Source organism: Cyrtonyx montezumae, unplaced genomic scaffold (assembly GCF_038088225.1).
Source record: "Cyrtonyx montezumae isolate F1298 unplaced genomic scaffold, pur_monq_1.0 scaffold_3, whole genome shotgun sequence".
NCBI classification, from domain to species: Eukaryota; Metazoa; Chordata; class Aves; order Galliformes; family Odontophoridae; genus Cyrtonyx; species Cyrtonyx montezumae.
In genome coordinates, this window is record NW_027072034.1 from 141,479,777 (window position 1) to 141,499,271 (window position 19,495).

Below are 19,495 nucleotides of genomic sequence, written 5' to 3' on the forward strand. Positions count from 1 at the left end.
CTTTTCTAACAATCACAGGAGGGTCAGAGTGTAACAGGAAAGTGCCAGTGTGCTTACTGCTCTGAGATACTGCCTTAAAGTCATTGAGATAGATAAAACATTGAACCTGAAGAATACCATAATGATTAACACCTCTGAGAGAAACTAAAATGGTCCTTCATCTCAAATCCCTTTACCAGGTGCTAATTAGTACAAATATTAAAAAATACTGGAATTATTTTCCAGCTTCTGCAATATTAATACACCTACCATCAGATTTCATAATTTTTCAAACATTACTTTGAAGATCCTGTGCCCAATCATGTAACGTTATTATTAATTACAGCTTGCAGCTTGAAATAAAGTGTTATCAATAGAGTTCAACTGCATAAATATAAAAGTAAAACTTAAAACTGAATTAACTGTTTTCTTTTTGTAAGAGTATGCTGGAATATTATTAGCTGGGAAAATTAGTTAAATATGAATCCAGTATGTAAAGCAGAAATATCTCTAGGAAAAAAAAGATTACATTTTATGTATTGTATTTCTTCAGACTTCATGCTGCAAGATTTCTTCTATTAAATACCAAGGGAGAAGGGAGAGGGCAAAAAAATGAGTCTATTCATCAGCTTACCTAATAAGATATAAAAAGCTTTTGCTTGATACCAGAAGCATAAAAAGGATTACTGCTAGATACTTGAATTCATCTAAATAACAATCAATCTTGCTTATTTCTAAATTATCAATGAATCACCTAAGCAGAGAGGAAAGGTTATACCCTTCGGAGGTTTATTTTCCTGTACGTCCCTCCCTCCTTGCTTGCTGCTAAACTTTCCATTTATCCACTGAAACCTCTAAAGTACAAAAGATATTAAAGGTTTGAAATAATCACAATTTTTTGAGTAAAGCAGAGACACAATGAACTACCATAGACACACACAATAATGATAGAGACAAGGTGACCTAAGAACCTTGTTGAAGACAAATGTTTTCACAGACAGCTCTCCATGCAAATAAAACACAGCTAGATGTGCTGAAATCTGGAACAATTTCAATAAAGCTCCTGTCACATTCACTTAGTATATGTATTTCTTTCCATTAAGTATATAGATATCAGTATGACTGTAATGGTAACATATTATGAGAGACAATAAACCATTGCCCCCCTCAGAAAAATGCTATTAACTGCGATATATCAGGAAAAAAAAAGTAGGTAAAACTACAAAATTCTGTTTCTAAAAAGCAAGTAAGCAAGAGTATATTCTGACATGAAGTACTCAGTTTCTTCTGAGGTAAAGCTGCAACAAAGCTGTCTTTTTGCCTCAGACAAAGATCTGGTCCAAAATTCTCTTTGCTACAGTTTTTAGACCTCTGGCAAGATGTGCAATACAATCAGACAAGCTAAAACAGGCAAGCAATGCTAAATTTTCTGATCTATTCTTAATGAGCAGCTACAGTTCCCTTCCGTTATCATCTTTATCTACTCTTCCAATACTGTTTTGTACGTGTTCCACTGCAAGTACCCAACAGCACCTGTGTTAATTTTTCATTGACCACTCACAGGGATAAAATCTCTCCTGTACTATTTCATACACTGCTCATGGATTTCTTCCATTTTTCAGTGCAAAGATTGCACTAACTGAGACAGTACTCTGATCTCAAATAGATTTTTTCTGAATCGTATTGTTATGTATTTTGTAATAATTAAAAAAAAAAGTGAAAAGAGTGCTATGACTTCATCTTTGATGGTAGATTCATTTGGTATAAAGCAGAGAGAACAAACCATTAAAATAAAGTCTGATTAAAGACTTCAACAACTACTTTGTCAAATTTCATTAATAACAAAGTAAATACAAGAATGGTATTCAGCATGACAGTTAAATGAGGACTTGGTAAGATGTCCCTGCTTCTATTTCTTCCTCTTTTTAGTTTCTCTAAGTGAGACAGTTTCTCTCAACTTAGTGCTTAAACTCTTAAGCATTACTATACCAATTCACTCCTTCAGTCAACATACCAAAATGATTTGATTATGATGCCAAAATGACTACAGCAATTTACTGATTGACTTTGTAATGGGAGTAAAAATACTACAATAACTGTCTTCAAACAATAATGCATAGAAGAGGACGTTGGAATAAGTATCATTCTCTATTCTCCTTGAAATCGCTGCCACATAAATGACTTAATTTCCAGCTACCTTTTGTCCCAAACAGGATTTTTGTCAGTAAAATAAGGGCAGATTTGGATATGTAATATATTCTGTAACATGTCACAGTGGCACCACTTTGACCTTTTCAGTACTCCACATTTCATCTGGGAGACTGTTCCATTTTGCTTCTGCTACTCATCAAGAAGTAGAACAGAAAACCCATCAAGCTATAAGTTAGATGTAAAGAGTCAAGATCATGACAAATATGTGCTTGAAATAAGTATGTGAAATTATTTTCTATACTGAAAATATTTTTACCCACTATTCCCTCTTAACAGCTTGGATTAAAAAAAAAAATGAAAAAAAAAAAAAGAAAGAAAAAAAGTACACTTGTATACCCATAGTTTCAAAACAGCTATCTCACATCCTCACAGGCACTGAACTTTTTCAAAACCGAATGCATCCATTTTTTTCACATCCCCTCCTCAAGTGTATAGCTTTCCGTTGTGCTTATCTTCACATTCATTTTGCTTCCAGTTGTTGGTTACTTAACTTCAGAAGGATGTAAAGAATTCAGAAAGCTGTCCCATGCATTTGTATGCCAGCAGTGCAAGGGGAGCAATGTCCTTATTAGGTTCTTAACACGCATTTTATTAACATGGAGCTGTTATGTTTTCCCATTTTGTGTCCAGCTGTATATCACATGATTTTTATAAACCTACTAACTTAGACTCTATAATCTCAGGCCTTGTAATTAGATGCTACTTGAGCTTTTCATTTTAAAAGTGTTTCCAGCCCTGTGGTTGAGGTGAAAAGTCGGAGGACACTGAATAATAGAATTAGGCTGGAAGGGACATTAAAAAATCATCCAATCCACCTCCCAGCCTCAAGGAAAAGCTAAGTACACTTATATAATCCTTGGGCAGGTGTTTGTCTAATGCATTCTCCCAGATACTCAGTGATGGAGGCTCCAAAACAACCCCAAGCCATCTGGTCTAATGCTTTAATATCTTAAACATTAAAAGGGGCTTTCTTCAAATCTAAACTGAACTAAATCTAAACTGATCTGTAATGCTGGAGATTAGTTCCATTATTTCTCTTCAGATACACTGGCTTTGGATGAATGCGTGTTCCTCTACCTTTTCGTAAAAGCCATTTGTCTGTTTGAAAACATTATTTTCCATCATCTACCTAATCAACTCTTCTTCAGACTAACAAACGACGTCACTCAGCTGTTCTGTACAGACCACATTTTCAAGATCTAGGCCTTGTTCTCATTTGTAGACTCTCTCACCCTTTGTGAAGTGAGGGTTAAAATCTGTGTCATGTCAAAGTGAACTTTTTTAACTGCCAGGAAAATTAGGTGATTACTTAATTTTAAAGACAATACTCTTTACATGTCTGCATGTCCCAGTATGACAGGAGAAATATAGGCAGGTTATAATTTCCTGCCACGCTTAGATCATTTTTGAGATAACATTTTCTAACCAGCCTTCTTCCTCTCCTCATTGTACAGACGCTTGTTGCTGAAGCACAGTACCCTGCATTTGTCTTTTAAATTCCATGCTATTTTTAAAGATCATAGTTTCATACTCTCACTTTCTCTTCCAATACACTCCCAGTCTTCCCCAGCTTGAAGTTACCACCAGATTTTGCAAGCACAGCCTTCATTCCAAGTCCATTTGGTCTAAACATGAAAACATCTCCTAGTATCTGATCCAGTAAAAACTCCAGCCAAACACTATGCGATGCATTCTTCTTTTAAGACAGAAGCCACTAATAATTACTCTCTCACAGTTTTCTGCAACATTTTCACCTGCTCACTGCTCACAGATTTGCTTAGGAGAAAGTTGTATGCAACAGTTTAAAAACACTACTAAATTAAAAGACAGGACTCTGAGTGTTTCTTCTACTGCTACAAAGTTATTATCCTGTCAAAAAAAAAAAAAAAAGATTTTTTCAGACTCTGACAATCTCTGGAATAGCCAATCTAGTCACTTCAGTATTTGAAACAACAGATAAACATTGTCTTTCTGATGAAGTTTGGATGAATTACCCATGCCTTTGCTAACCCCAAGTCAAACCACTGCAGTGTAGTTTGGCTCAACCATGAATATATTTAGGATCTAACAGCACTGATCTGAAGGTAGAAACAGAATATTTATTAGTTAACTGATCCATATGTTATACACATGACTTCCCTAAGTGGCATGAATTGCTATATTTTCATCTTACTGCCAAGTTGCTGTGAGTAATCAGCAAATTTTATGGTTCAAGTGTAAGTACCTGAAATGCACATGCAACTTTCCATATGATTGAGACGTTATCCATATGATTGAGATGGACTATTTTCTCACCAAAACTGACTTGTAAGAGCCAGAGTTCATAGGTACACGCTCTGATAATCAAACTCAGTAAATTAACCCAGACTCTGAAGGACAAGAAGGCTGCTTGCAAATTACTGTGTTTTTTTAGAAAGGATACTATTTTTCCATTTAACATTTTAGTTAGCAGAAGACCAATTTATCCTTCTATCAAACCATCTGCTACTTGTCATCTTTATTCCTCGGTGTCCAAAACCCACTGCTCCAGAGAAATAATCAATTTTACAGGCCAGAAATAACTACAGTAGTGTGAAAAAGAGTAAAGATCAAAAGAACTTAAAAATAATTCTCATAATAACATCTGTATTTACACATCATGTTTCATCCTGAAGGAAAAACAATGAGAGCACGTGTTTCTACTTCACAGGCTTTTTGCTGCTGTTCATATTCACCAAAAATAAAAACTCGAGATGTATCCACGCAGGAACAAGGAAAATGAGGTTTCTTTGGAATACAATTTTCTTAAGCTAACTCAATTGTACTTCCTCTAATCTGGTTCTAATGCACTTGGTGGTTGCCTTCTGCCCCAGTAATAGCTTGTTAGTATAAATTAAACTTAAGTGACTATAGCAAAACTTATCTTACTTGCCAACTCCATCAAGAAGCTTCTAGCTTCTTTTTTTTTTCCAAAAGGAGTATGAGACATGCACTTTTTGCCTCTTTCAAGCTGTTCTTAAATTAGTACCAGAACTATCACCACGGCAGACACACAAAAAGCAAAATCATCTGCAACCCCCTCCTCTTGAGTCCACAGCACGCGCCTACAGGTGTTCTGATCATCCTGCACAGAACCAATCAGAGCTCAGTGATGATCTGCGAGCTATAAATACAAAACCTGACAAGCATACACTTACCAATTTCCCTGGAGATCTGGGTGAATGCCTCTACGCCGCTTTCTCCATAGTTTCCTTCGGAAGCCAACGTTGACACATAGTTCCACCCAAGAGCTGTCACGATGTCAACCATGGCCTGTGCTTGGTAGGAGTCAGGTGGGACCACTCGAGAGAAGAAGTCATACCTGGTGTTATCGCTCAGTTCTGGAGCTGTAGATGCATAGCTGATTTGAGGTATCTGGAAATAAAATGACAAGTAATGCAAGACTATACAATCTATCTATACATATATACATACACCCTCTATATATGTATGTGTTTGAAAGGCTTAAAATAGATCATACGCATGCACTCCGCAGAACTGAATATCTTGTTTTAATTAAATCAACTGATCAGAAAGCAGCACAGATTTTGTAAAATGTCAGTCAAGCCTTAAATAACACTCTTAGCAAGAAATAATGCATTCTTCTTTGCTCCAGATGTCACAATTGTTGATGTGTAAGTGTAACAACTTCTTTTGTGATCCTGGCTGTGACAGAAACAGATTTTTTTAAAGGAGGGACACTTAGTACTACTGCAGAAGGTAAGAAGGTCACAGTATTGACGTCTGTGATTCTTAAAATTGCCACACTTCAACTCGATGAGTCAAATGTAGACCATTTCCATTTGTTTTGTTTTGTCTATGTACATACCTACATGTGAGTTTTTCCATTTTCTTTCGATACTGAATACCAAAAGCTATTCGATAACAAATACACACCTGTATATATCTATAAAGTCTCTATACAGTATAAATTCAGAGTAGGAAAAAGGTTGTAAGACAGGTTTGTAGTCCTCCATTTTAGTAGTCTTTGTGGAAACAACAACAACAAAGACAAAATATCCAGTGAATAATTGAGATACACTTTAAAAATAAATTAGCACTCTTATCTTCAGTAAATGGTTTGTCAGGGTCCAGATGATGCTGTCAATAGGTAATATTCAATTATTCTGAAAAGTATTTTGGTTCAAGAATGTTTAATTAACATTTAAAAAGGGAATGATTTTCTCATTTACAGTGGTAAGATAGGTAAAATACTCACTGACTTCAAATGAAAGATACCACAAATATTTTATTGCATTTATAATTTCTTTTAATAGCAGGTGCTTAATGTACATACTACAAAATATAAAATAGCCTTCACTGAAGCAGTATTAAGAGCTCCTAATCTGATATCAATTCTAAACTGATTGTTTTGTGAACCACATTTAACAGTTCCTGATAGCAGGTCGTCTAATAAATGCCCTCGGTTACATTAGATGCTATGGTAGATGGTTTCAGTGGAACCCTTGCATCCTTGCAATTTAAACTAAATAAATAAATAAATAAAACCTCAAATTTAAGGCAAATGTATGCTACTAACATTCTGGTCACTAACCTTGCCTTTATGGGCAGCACAGACTCCTAAAACCTGAAAAAAGCAGTTCATAGCCTAAGGGGTAGCAGAATCATTTCTCAGTCAGAAAAAAAACAACTCTTATGTATCTTGGCTATACGCTTTAAGACATTTTCTACTCGTGGAAAAGACTAAGAAATAAACAATCTGAAATACTGGAATAACAACATCCAGAGAAAACAGAAAAAAGGGAGGATTACAGATAAAGCAAGTTAAGGGTTATATCTCATACAAATCAAAATTCCTAACACAACAAAGACCCACCAAGGAAAAACAAGATAAAATCTCCTCACAAAAGGTGCCTTGTATAAATTCCCTTTCTTTGAGAAAATATTTGAAATATCTTTATCTCTTTACAGACGACAGATTCTGGTCTCCAACAATACAATTATGCACATTTAGAGCAATATCATTCCCTTTCAAAAATCTGCTGTTACTGTTTAAAACTGTCAGCTTTTTCTAGGCAGAAAAAAAAGTAAAGACAAGCTTTGTGTGTCATTTTGCACCTCAACGTGTCATTTCACAAAAACTATGGGGCTCTTGCTTTGCGGAAAGTTATTTCACTGATAACAACTATAAAATCAACACCAGCAAGAGATCTTTTAGACAGATATTTTGTTGTTGAAAAACTTGAAGGCCAGACCACAGCATTATATATCTATTAACTTTCTCAGTTCTTCTTCCTCTTCAGGAATGAGATGAATAACAAATCCTAGCTATGGGAAGGAGAGCTGTTGGCATAACTTTGCAATTAGATGCTTCTGATCAATAGAGCTATTTTATGTTCAGTGAGTATCACTGATTTGGGGCCATGGAAAAGGCAGAGAAGAGAAGCAATTTTCCTACTTTTCAGCTCCCTGTAGCTCAGTTCCTTCCCTAGAGTTATTTCTAATAACAGTGGAAGAGAAGAGAAAGTAAATAACGGTCCAAACCAAATACCCCTGAAACCACTGGATGCACCTTAAACCCCCACAGTTTTATCACTCCTGCCAACTTATCACCAGCATGAAAGAAAAGGGGAAATACTGTTTAAACAGAAAGCCACACCTAAACTTCAAGAAAAATGGCTCATGCAGTGGAATATTTAGGTTATTTATTTTTGTCACAGTCACACAGTTGCTTGAAAACTCTCAGAACAACACTCAGACATTGTTTGGCATGAGGAAAAAGTGTTAGGATTTAGTGGTTCAATAATCCATGAACAAAAAATATATACATTAAAATGTAACAACCCTAGTCATGGACTGTATGTTTAATAAACCATTTTACATGTCCCCAAGTACATTTTACAAGACAGAGCATAATGCTGCCTAAGCAAAGAAACTGTTATGCTCTATCAATTCAGTAATATGTGTTTTAAAAACTCTCTAAATGCATTCTGCATTTATACTTCAGTTCTATTGGCCCCTTGAGATGTAAATTTGCTTTTTTGAAAGTGAACTGCAGAAGGTCTTCCACTCTTACATTTCCCATTCTAAATTTATCAGTCTAAATTTTAAAAATTAAATACAATGCACTCAACATTTGCACTGTATTTATATGTTATCTAGCACTGTCAATAAAATGACATTTCTTTAAGTGACAAAAGGAAAAAAACAAAGGATTCTATAACTAGATTTGAGTGAGTTGTTTCGCAACAGATGTATGAGACCAGAGGTCTGGAAGCATTTATGTCTAAATGTTCACTGTTAATTTTTTTCCTGTTCTCTCCTAACCTGTGGTTAGGCCACTCCCTTTCCGTTAACCTATGGATCTGCTGACAAATTCTATACTTCCAGTGAGTGACATTCTTCAACTCTTTGAAATTATTATGCAGAGAAATTCATAGAAGCCTTATTTTTATTTTTTATTTTTAAGCTTAAGCTAATCTATTAAAAACGTTCTTTAAAAATCTAATGTTAATTGAAGACAGACATTTACAGTGTGGCACTTCAACCACAATGTCTGAATTTGAAATAACATCCAAATTTAGAAGGGACTGGTCTTAACCTTAGTGCTTACTGGGCTGCAGCTGAAACTACCAGCAGTTCCTCAGTCCTTTAAGTCAGTGACAGCTTCATCTCCTTTTGTCTATTAACCGCAGTCACAGACATCGGAAAATGATTCCAAATGCTTTGGGGAAAAAAAAATAAAAGAAGAAAAAAAGGAAGGGACAAAAAATACAAATAAAACAATTGCTTATAACTAAGTAGATAGGCTAAACTTGCATCACAGATTTGACCCAAAATCGTCAGTCAAGCATACTCTGGTTTTTTGATGGGATCTTTTTGGACACATCTCCAAGTTGATATAAAATCTGTCTCCAAAGATCTCCTCTTTCAAGAGGATCAAAGAAGAACTAGCTGTCCAAAAACTGTAATTGTGGCAGCACTTCAAAGAGGGAATATCTGTATGAGATATCTACCAAGCATTACTATAGAACAGACTGCTGCTTCCTGATGGAGCAGGTGTGAGCATCTTCAGAAGAGACAAATGCAGCTATCATTGTATGTCATTTATTTCACCCAACTGGTGAACCACTTCCAGTCTCCAGTATATAGAAAAAAAAAGAAAAAAAAGAAAAAAAAAAAAAAGAAGCCAAATCCCAGCTACTATTCAACAGTGATTACGACTCTGGTTGTGTTTGGTGGGACAAGTGCAGGGATCAAAACCCACACAGGTCCTGCACTAAGAACAGCGACGAAAACTAAGTGAGATCAGTTTGCCCTTCAAGCAAAGAATCTTCAACATTGCAGACAGCTCCCAGCCAGTATGTCTTCTCTTCTATGACATTCTGTCCAAATTAAGGACAGAAGTTCAGTGGAGTCTTTCTTATTGAGCTCTTAAATCCATTTCCCTGCTGCATTTGTCAGTGTATAATATCAGCTGGTGTCTTCAGATGCCATCTTCCTTCATGCAGCCTTTCAGCTGGAAGCATGACTTGGGAGCTTAGTAGCAGACAGCAAAATGAGATAAACTCATGAAAAAAGACCCAAGAAAGGAATCACCAGTAACTCTGAACATTACTGATTATGAGTTACACTCACAGCAGTAACCATGTCATAGTCACGCAGCATAATGGGCCTAAATAACACATCTTTGATTTCACTACCCACTCAGTCCTATCACTACTAACTTTAACATAACAATTACCTTTCTTATTTCCCTTTTTTTCTCCCATCACTGAGCAGTTTTGTTTTGTTTTGTCTGTTTTTGTAGAACTACTAGCAATAGCACATTAAAAACAGTAATAATTTTAACTAACAAAGTAACAGAGTAAAGCCAATAAATATTAGGTTCATTATTGGTCAGTACAAATTGGCATTTTACCACCAACTAATAAATCTTGCAAAGAAGTGTGCTTGAAATAAAATTTGACTGTGGAAACATGTTTTAATCTTAGTGATTTTTTGAATTTTAAATATCAATCATTAATCATTAATGGCTCTGTCTTTTCAAGATTTTTATTCCCTTTTCTGTACAGCAAGAGAGAGTAAAAAGAACTCACAGCACTGAAATGAATCCGTGGGGTTTAGATATTGAACAGTTGCTGAATGAGAGCTGAGGTCACTGTCTTTCAGCTATTAGGCACATTGGTAAATTGCCATTAGCCCGAGCAACATCCTAGCCTGCTTGCACTTCAGAAAATGTGTGCCAGCCTGCAGTGCAGTAATGCTAAACTCAATCAGGTTAGACATTCAAGATTTAAAAGAATTTGATGAGGCTTAATAATATCTTGAACTATACCAAAAAAGATTTCAACTGCTCTATTTTGTTACCAACTGTAGGAGGTGAAATGCAATCTGAAACTGCCCATTTCCCTCTACTGAATATAAAGGAAGCCTGGTAGAGAAACTTAACTGTTACATGTGCAATTTAGAACCTTACTGTAAACAGCTACAAGTCTTCTGCTGAATCTCACTACCCCATTCATTTTAGCAATACATGATGATTAACACAGCTAATTATCAATTTCCTTCCGAAATACCTTCATCTCTCCATCTATGGCAAATACTGAATAGGTCCCTTATATACTAGATACCTTATTTCATTCATTTTGAGAATAAACCAACACTAGAGAACATCCTGGGAAGATATAACATGTTAAGACTCACTCATGGCTTCAGAGATGTGAAATGAACCTTTCATGCTGATGCCTTGACAACTCCACTGACTACAAATCACCATACAGCTCATGTTGAGAAGAAGGGTGACGTTTTTGATTCAGCCTTTTTCCATGGATTTTACCATGAGAAGGACTGCTCTGTTGCTATTTATGTTCCCATTAGATGTATAGTCATTCAGATTTAAAAATGTGTATTTGTAATTTATATTTATTCAGAAAGATACAACATATGTTCTCTCTTAGTGTTTAGGATTTTGACATTATCTGAGAGACATCTGTCCATTCATGTGCCCATTAAGGTATCCTGGTCAGGAACTGACATAGATGTTCCTCCAAACATTTATATTTTTATACCTGCTAGAGCAAATACATCAAAAACAGTTATGCTTTTCACCTAAATGGATATGACTTAAAATGCATTTAGAGGAAAAAAAAAATTTAAAAGCTTTGAAAGGGAAAGAACAGAAGTATAACCTGAAAGCTGCCATTAGTGGTAAAAAACATTTGAGTTATTCCAAGTCATTCTATTGGCACTAACTATCATAATGGTTTCTTTCAAGGGTGTGTGCAACTTTAACAGCTCTTGATAAGGAGCTAATGACAAGGTAATGTCATTTTTTTTTGAAAATTCCTCCATATTTGTATGTTTTTTTGTGCAGAAATATGGCCTTCATGATAAAACTTAATACAGCTATAGCAATTCTTTTCCCCAGATATACAGGCAGAAGTGATCCATCACACCTAAATGTTTCTTGAGTTGGGATGGGTAAATTATTTTACTCCTTTTTACTTCCTATTACTCTTTCAATCATTTTACTTCTTTTGACATCAGCTACATTCAAAGGACATATTCCTGAGAAGTATATACCTCCAATGAGGTTTTCATGAGAAAAGGACATAGGTGCAAATCAGCACAGCAAACAGTGGTCAACAAAATTATTTCTGCAACCACCATAGGTTGACCTGGTTTTGAAACATGACGGAGTCAGGTGTAGTCACTACATCAATAGAAATACAGAGATAAGGCCATATACACACATCCTCCTTCATTACTGGATGCCTTTTTTCACCAACCACAAAAACATACATGAGATATTGCACCTTTTTCTGAGGTTACCTCTGGAAGTCAAATCGATCATTAAGTATGGTATTCTGCATGAAGTGAATTACCCTAAAGAAAGTAATTCTAGTTAAAACACATATTTGTATAGCATCAGGTTATGGTACGATGAAATATTCAACTTGAATAGCATTCTGTTCCATCTCCACCAACCAGAAAATACTTTTCGTGAAGATCTGTTACGGCAAGGCTATTTTAGTTTGTGACCTCTGTGCTGTCTTCGTACAACAGAGTGCAAAAAGGAGTGTGTGTATAACATAAAGTGTTTGAATTTGGTAAATAGTTTGCTTCAGTTGGTTGAAGTAGGTTACGGAATCATTAGGTGTAATTACTTCAAGGAATACTACAGAAGAAAGAAAAAAAAGAAAAAAAAAAAAGTGATACCACAATTTCTAACCCCTCAGTAGATGTAGCATCTACAAAACAAATTTACCACTCTGGAAAGTAAGGGCCTTTGTGCTCTGTGATGCACTTTAGGGCAAAAAAACATTAAAAGGATATTTATGCATTATGAATGTTTTTACAGCTGAAGCACATCTTGTCACACTGTGCATTGCTGTGTAACTCCAGGAAGACAAGAATCCATCTAAGGACAGCTTGAAATGTCATCAATGTTTTGTGCAACAGCGTCTATTGATAAATGTTTAACAATGGCATTTTCTCAGTAAGGGAGCTCCATTCTGCTATTTTCACATCCTTTTAAGTCCTAGATTTGCCTCTCTGAAAAGCCAGCTACAATTGCACATTAAATTAGCTGCCATTTGTAGGTAGCTTCTTTCCAAATACTTTAAGCCCAGCTGAGGTCCAAGCACTGAAAGATAAATTGGAGAAACAGCAGATCAAATGAATAACATTTACATACTGAGATCAAATCATCAAGTGGGGAGTGGAGGATCTTAACCTTGGGAATGGCTGCTAGTTCTTCATTTACAGTTTCTTATGTTCTCCAGACATCAGACTAAACAGGAAGCCAAGGCTGGGCAGATAGCTTCAGGGACTTCAACTACTCAACCTCTTTTTCTAGTTACTGAGGAAACTCTCATTTAATTGTTTGTATTAATATGTTAAACTTGTGTCAATCTCTTCTGATATTTTAAAGCTTTTTTATTTCCACTTTCCTTACTAAGGTACGTCATGCTAGTGCTGGGGGCAACTGCAGCCTCTTCTGATGAGTTGGAGGAAATATATAAAGATGTGCATTACTTTTGGTCTGAAATGATAAATCCATTGTTTATTATTATTTTTCAGCAACAATAAAATTACCTCGTAGCTCTAAGGTAGTATAGCTATCCAAATCAGGTTTCCTTTCCACTCATTAACTAATTAGAACTATGGAGAGCACAGCAGCCATCTTCAGGCTCCCACCCATGAGGATAAGCAGTTGTCCATAGCAGCTTTTCCTGATTACAGAGAACACTGCTACAGAGGAAGTGCTCTCAAAAGGATGCAAGATGGGTGCTCTGCTTAATGGACAATTCCAGTTTTTGCATTCACTTTTCAATGCTGCAAGACAAGTGCCCTTTACACCACTGGCTGAGCAGTAGTACTATCCTTCTGCTAGCTGCCAGCTAGCTGCCATGCTTACTACCATGCTGCCAGCTTACTACCAGCAGCTTACTATCACACCGTTCACAGCATTCTGCACAGCTGTAAAGAAAACGAATGTATATAGACAGTGCTCAGCTGACCAGACACATCTGCACATCTTTCATGTGTTAAAACATGCACGCTACACCTCAGCTGTTCCTCCAGAAAGCCCAGATTCCCTGTAATCTGTCTGCTTGCACTAATGCCTTGGATACCTCATCATATCAGACTACATTAAGGAAATCTCTGTGATTCACCACATCTAGGGATTCTTTCTGCAGTATAGCCAGATCATACAGGATTATAAAACATAGTTTTAAATCCTTACATTATAGACTCGGAAAAGGGAAATGTGAGATGTCCTTTTTATTTTGATTTGAGATTATTTTTCTATTTCTCTTAAAAAAAAAACAATCAGCCTTGGTAATCAGCAGTTTTACATTATGTTTTTAACCTTAAAAGTTTCAAGAAAATATGAATCTGTGTTCCCAGCCATTTCCAAAGAATCAAAGGTTTTTGCATTACCACAGTGAGATGCTATGTCCTTTTGCAACTGGTAGAAAAGTTGAAGTAATATGCTAAACTTTTCCAATCAAAAGATTGAGAGTCATCTATGAAGTTCTGAGTTCTATGGGATCTAAGTTCTAAGTTCTAAGGCCCACGGGATTGATATCCAAGCCTTTCTTTCTATTCAAAATGTACTACATTTAAAAATAGGGTGGCCAAGTATAAAAGGCATCTTCCCCCACATGGCTCCTGAACACCATATGGCAATGTCTCTTCTGTTCCATCATTACCAGATTTTCATTCTGATCTCTGATTTAAATACTATGGTTTATCACAGTATTGATCCATGGATTATGTCATCAAAAGCATGAGGGCAAGCAGAGATCAAAATCCAGGCAACCCCAGTGAGAGCACAGAAAGTAGGACCACGCTGCCATAGGTCTGCAGATTCTCCACAGCAGCTCCTACACAATTTTAGAAAGCTGTGACAGCCTCCTTATTTAAACTCAATAAATTGGTCAAATGCCCTGGGAATGAAGAAGTGACATGGGGTGAGCAGGGAAAAATATAAAACCAAAAAGATGCTTGCACAAATTCATTATGTGGCCAAAGTTGTTTTGAATAACAGGAATGACCTCCTGCTTTGTTTCCTTGTGTCTAGCAGTGTCAGAAACTGGAATCCTCAAAGGTCAAACCAGCTGCCAGTTTGCTAGCCTTCTGTGACCATTTTGAAAATCCCAGCCTTGTAGCACTAAACAGAGGATGTGAAAGCATTATCTGTCATTTGGGGATAGTTCACATCACCACTGAAGCATTTTGCAGACTGTCTGCGAGGTCTTCACAGAGTGACTGGTGTTCTGGAGACTGCTCCACAGACAAGAAGTCAGAGAAGCACAACCTGCGCTCAGAGCCTAACAAGGTAGTGAGATCAGCAACTATCAAGAAATGGAGCCTACATCAAAAAAAGGAATAGCACATAAATAGTCTCCATAATATATCACAATAATAGATGGTAGCAAACAGAAAACCTAACAATCAGTTTTCAAACATATCAGTATTTCATAAATGTTGTCATACACGTAGGAAAGGCACATTAAAATCATAACAAACAAATCATGCAGCAGTAGGTCATGCCCATGATGGGGTTCATCAGAGGTACAAGCACAAATTTGTTCATCATTTGTTTTGACTCTGCCAGCAGTCACTAGCCAAATCTCCCAAGGAATAGGACCGCACTGGAAGTCAGGAATTTAAAAAGACATTTGCATACAGATGACACAGATATACATACATACAAGGGCTGCCCTGAGAATAACACCTCCTATTTTATGATGGTGACCCACGATGTCGGTGTTGCTGGTATGAAGTAGAAGCTGAATCTTTCCACACCATCCACCTGTTGTTGCTGTATGACAGACAGCAACAGAGGAGCAGTTTGATAAAATGGTGTCTGTGACATGGAAGTGCACATGAAGCAAAGGTGTGCCACTGAATTCCTCTACACAGAAAGAATTGCATGCACTGACATTCACTGACACTTGCTGAACATTTACAGAGACCAAACAGTGGCTGTGAGGTGGTAGGTGGTTCATTTCAGCAGTGGGGATGGCAACAATGCATCACCCCCACACTGATGCTGATTTTTACACGCAGGGTACACAGATTTCATCACTGGCAAAAATGCACAGCTAACGGTAGTAACTGTGCTGAAAAATAGCATTTTGTAGCTGGGAATTTGAGCAAATGAAGTTCTTGTGCTCTTAGTATCTGTTGTATTTTCCACAGAAACAAACAGTATCATAGAATAAAGGGAGACCTTATTGCTCTCCATAACTATCTGAACGGAGGTTGTAGTGAGCTGGAGGCCAGTCTCTTCTTCCTTGTAACTAGTGATAGGACAAGAGGGAATGGCCTGAAGTTGCACCAGGGGAGATCCAGGTTGGACATCAGGAAATACTTCTATTCAGAAAGAGTTATCAGGCACTGGAATGAGCTGCCCTGGGAGGTGGTAGAGTCACCAACCCTGGAAGTGCTCAAGGAACATTTAGATGTTGCGCTGAGGAACATGGTTTAGTGAGAACTATTGGTGATAGGTGGACAGTTAGACTGTATGATCTTGTAGGCTGATTCCAACCTCATCAATTACATGATTCTGTAACCACTTTCCAGACAGCCATTTGCCTTTACTACTGGTTTTCCATGCCTCATCTAACTCCCTTCTCCCCTTTCAACCACAACCTGGTCAAGGTGAGATGGAAGACTGGACAGTGATTAGTAACTGAAGAGCTGATCTAGGCTTATCAGCTGCAGCTCTGCTTCTCCCTTTTGTCAGCTGGTTGTTCAGAGGTAATTCCACCTGGACCAGGAGAAAGGGCAAAAGGGAAATTTTCTTCCATAACAGTGACTCCTCACTCTAGCCTACTGAGTTAGGCTTCATTACTCATAATACATATTTTTGCCCTCCATCTGTATTGAGAAAACATCCACAAAGTCAGCAAAAGCAATACTTGGTGCAGGAAAATAGCTTATATTGGATGAGCGTTTCATATCATTTCTGTGAATTCTCCTTTTCCCTCTTTTCATTCATTGCAATTTAAGTATAAATCAGTATACCGTTATCAACACCATACAGCCTTGTTTGAGCACTAGCCTTAGCCTTCCTGGTTAGCGTGATGGAGATTTCTTCTCTCCAGTATCTCTAAGTCCAAATGCAGATGATATATAAGCCCTTTTGAAGGTTCTTAAAAGTTCTCCTCAGTTAGCTTGATCCTGTAAGTCTGGTCCCACCATGAACAACATCCTTTAGCAGCTCTGCAGGATGCTAAATTAAGGGAGTGTGAGGAGCTTTCAATAAGCCAGAAAAGCTCTACTGCTCAATTTTTTTCCAATTTCAGCTTTCCCAGAACCAGAAGTCACTTCCATCATGATGCCAGTAGTCAGAGGGAGAGGTCACTGGCAACTGCTTTCTGCTGCTCAGAGAAGGGGCTCCTCCATCCAGGTACAGGCCTGTGGTTATCAGTATAACTACAGAGTACTCCTGTGGACAGGGAAAGGAACTTCAACCTTGGGATTCCAGAGAAATGTTTGCTTTTTCCTAAAAGGGAAGTGAAAATGCCCAGAGCAGTGCACAACCTATTACACATAATTCAGCATCTTCATTCAAGTAGAAAAAGTCAACTGCTGCTACTCCAACTAAGTACTAGGAACCCTGGGAGACTTAGAATTCTGAAGTTGGTTGTTTTTGTTGTTGGTTTTTTTTTTGACAGATGCAAAACATTTCATTTAAGAACTCAATTTAATTACAGATGTCCAAGATAACTCTGTGTTTACCAGACTGTTCCAGTCCATAGCTACTGTATGCAGTACATTGATGTGCTGATAAGTACTCTTTGGAAATCTCCTTTCATATACTGTGCACAAACAACTTGTATTAGGAACTAGAGTACCTTGTACTACTTCTGAATACTATAGTAGCTTTTGATGAGTGAACATCTTTTATTTTGAAATTGTCCTCCTTCAGTCTGTTGCTGCATATGTTAAAAGACCCCATAAAAAGCAAAATTACACTAAATTAGATTTAAAAGTGTCAAGAGTATTGAATAAACATTGGAGACATCAAAAGCCTGAGTAGATGCTCCTGATGACAAGTGGTGTGGGAACGCCAGCCTGTGCTGAACCTGATACAATTCCATTTCCATTTATTGAAAGCAGTTGACAAAAGTATTTCTGCATATCAGTGTCACCTATCTGCTCCTAGGCACTGAATAATTTGGTATAAAACTGACAACTGAAAGAATCAACATATTTTTCCATAGAATATCAATGTCACCTACATTTCCTTACAAAATAGACGTAAAATGAAGCAAAAAAACCCACAACTTCGAAACATTTGCTTTTTATGTCTTGAGTCCATCTTCTCCTCCATAGTTTACAGACAACTTTGCACAACAAAGCACCCATGTTTATCAGAATAGGATTTTCAGTTTCTTCTTGGCACCAGCGCTGACTACCACAGCACATGGTGAAGCTGTGCATCTTGAAATGGGATTCACATGATATTTCTTGAACTAGCCAGTAGGAAACACCAAGAAAGGACCACAAAAACAATCCAAGGGATGGAAAACCTCTCCTGCAAGGACAGGCTGAGAGAGTTAGGGCTGTACAGCCTGGAAAAAAGAGGGCTCTCAGTAGACCTGAGAGTGGCCTTTCAGTATCTAAACGGGATATGTAAGAAAGAAGAGTCTGGACCCTTCAGCAGGGTCTGTGGTGATAGGGACGTGACAAAAAGGAAATTGTTTCATAGAATAGCTTTGGTTGGAAAGAACCCTAAGGATCATCCAGTTCCACTCTCCCACCACAAGGTAGACCACCAACCTCCAGGTCTGGTACTGGACCATACTGCCCAGGGGCCCATCCAAGCTGGTCTTGAACACCTCCAGGGACAGAGCAACCATAGCCTTTCTGGACAGTTTGTTCTTCCAGCAGTTCACCACTCTCTCTATAAAGAGCTCCCTGACATCCAGTCTAAACCTTCTCTCCTTGAGGTTGAAACCATTCCCACTCCATCCTATCACTGTCTACCTCTGTAAAAAGTTTATTTCCCTCCTGTTTATTATCCCTCTTTAAACACTGGAGGGCTGCAACAAGGTCTCCTCACAGCCTTTTCTTCTCCAGACTGAACGAATCCAGATTCCTCACCCTGTCTTACAAGGGGAGATGCTCTTGTCCTCTTCATCATCTTCATGGCCATTTTCCAAACTGAAAAGAGTTTGGAACTGAAAGAAGGGAGACTGAAACTGAAAAAAACAAAACAAAAAAAACCCACCTTTTCCTCATATTAACAATATCAGTAGTGAAGAGCTGGAACAGGTTGCCCAGAGATGTGGCGGATGCCCCATACCTGAAGGTATTCAAGTTCAGGTTGGACCAGGCTCTGAGCAACCTGATCTAGCCATAGGTGTCACTGGTCATTGCAGGGGAGTTGGACCAGATGGCCTTTAAGGGCCCCTTCCAACTCAAATGATTCTATGATTCGAGATGCATCCAAAGCATACCCAGCTTGGAACCAGAACAGCACTTAACAGCCCACAGCCACCTCCATATCTAAGACTGGTTTATGCTTCTCCTTTAAAATATATATGGAGAGAAGGATAATGTTATCGCCTCTAGCTGCTTTCCTCGTCCACCCCACTTAATTTTTTTATTTTCCCCTCCAGAAATGCTAGCTGCCCTGAAGCAACACTTTGCACCCTCACTCCTCACTGTGACTTTCTTTTGTGCAGGCCTTGTGCACAGCAGATCCCAGGATATGGTCTTTACTTCTTAAGGAAGTTATTTAACACTGAATATAATATTACTTGCCAAACATTCTGGCAATAAGCTAACTCTCCCAAGG

The 19,495-nt window shown here is 37.6% G+C and overlaps 1 protein-coding gene across 1 annotated transcript in view; it reads right to left on the reverse strand.

The window, feature by feature from the left end:
• Positions 1–19,495, reverse strand: part of GRM8 (glutamate metabotropic receptor 8) — a 323,602-nt gene that overhangs the window by 257,531 nt on the left and 46,576 nt on the right. Inside the window, exon 2 of the mRNA XM_065743531.1 lies at positions 5,367–5,583. Within this exon, the coding sequence (XP_065599603.1) occupies positions 5,367–5,583 (217 nt within the window). The remainder of the gene's footprint in view (positions 1–5,366; positions 5,584–19,495) is intronic.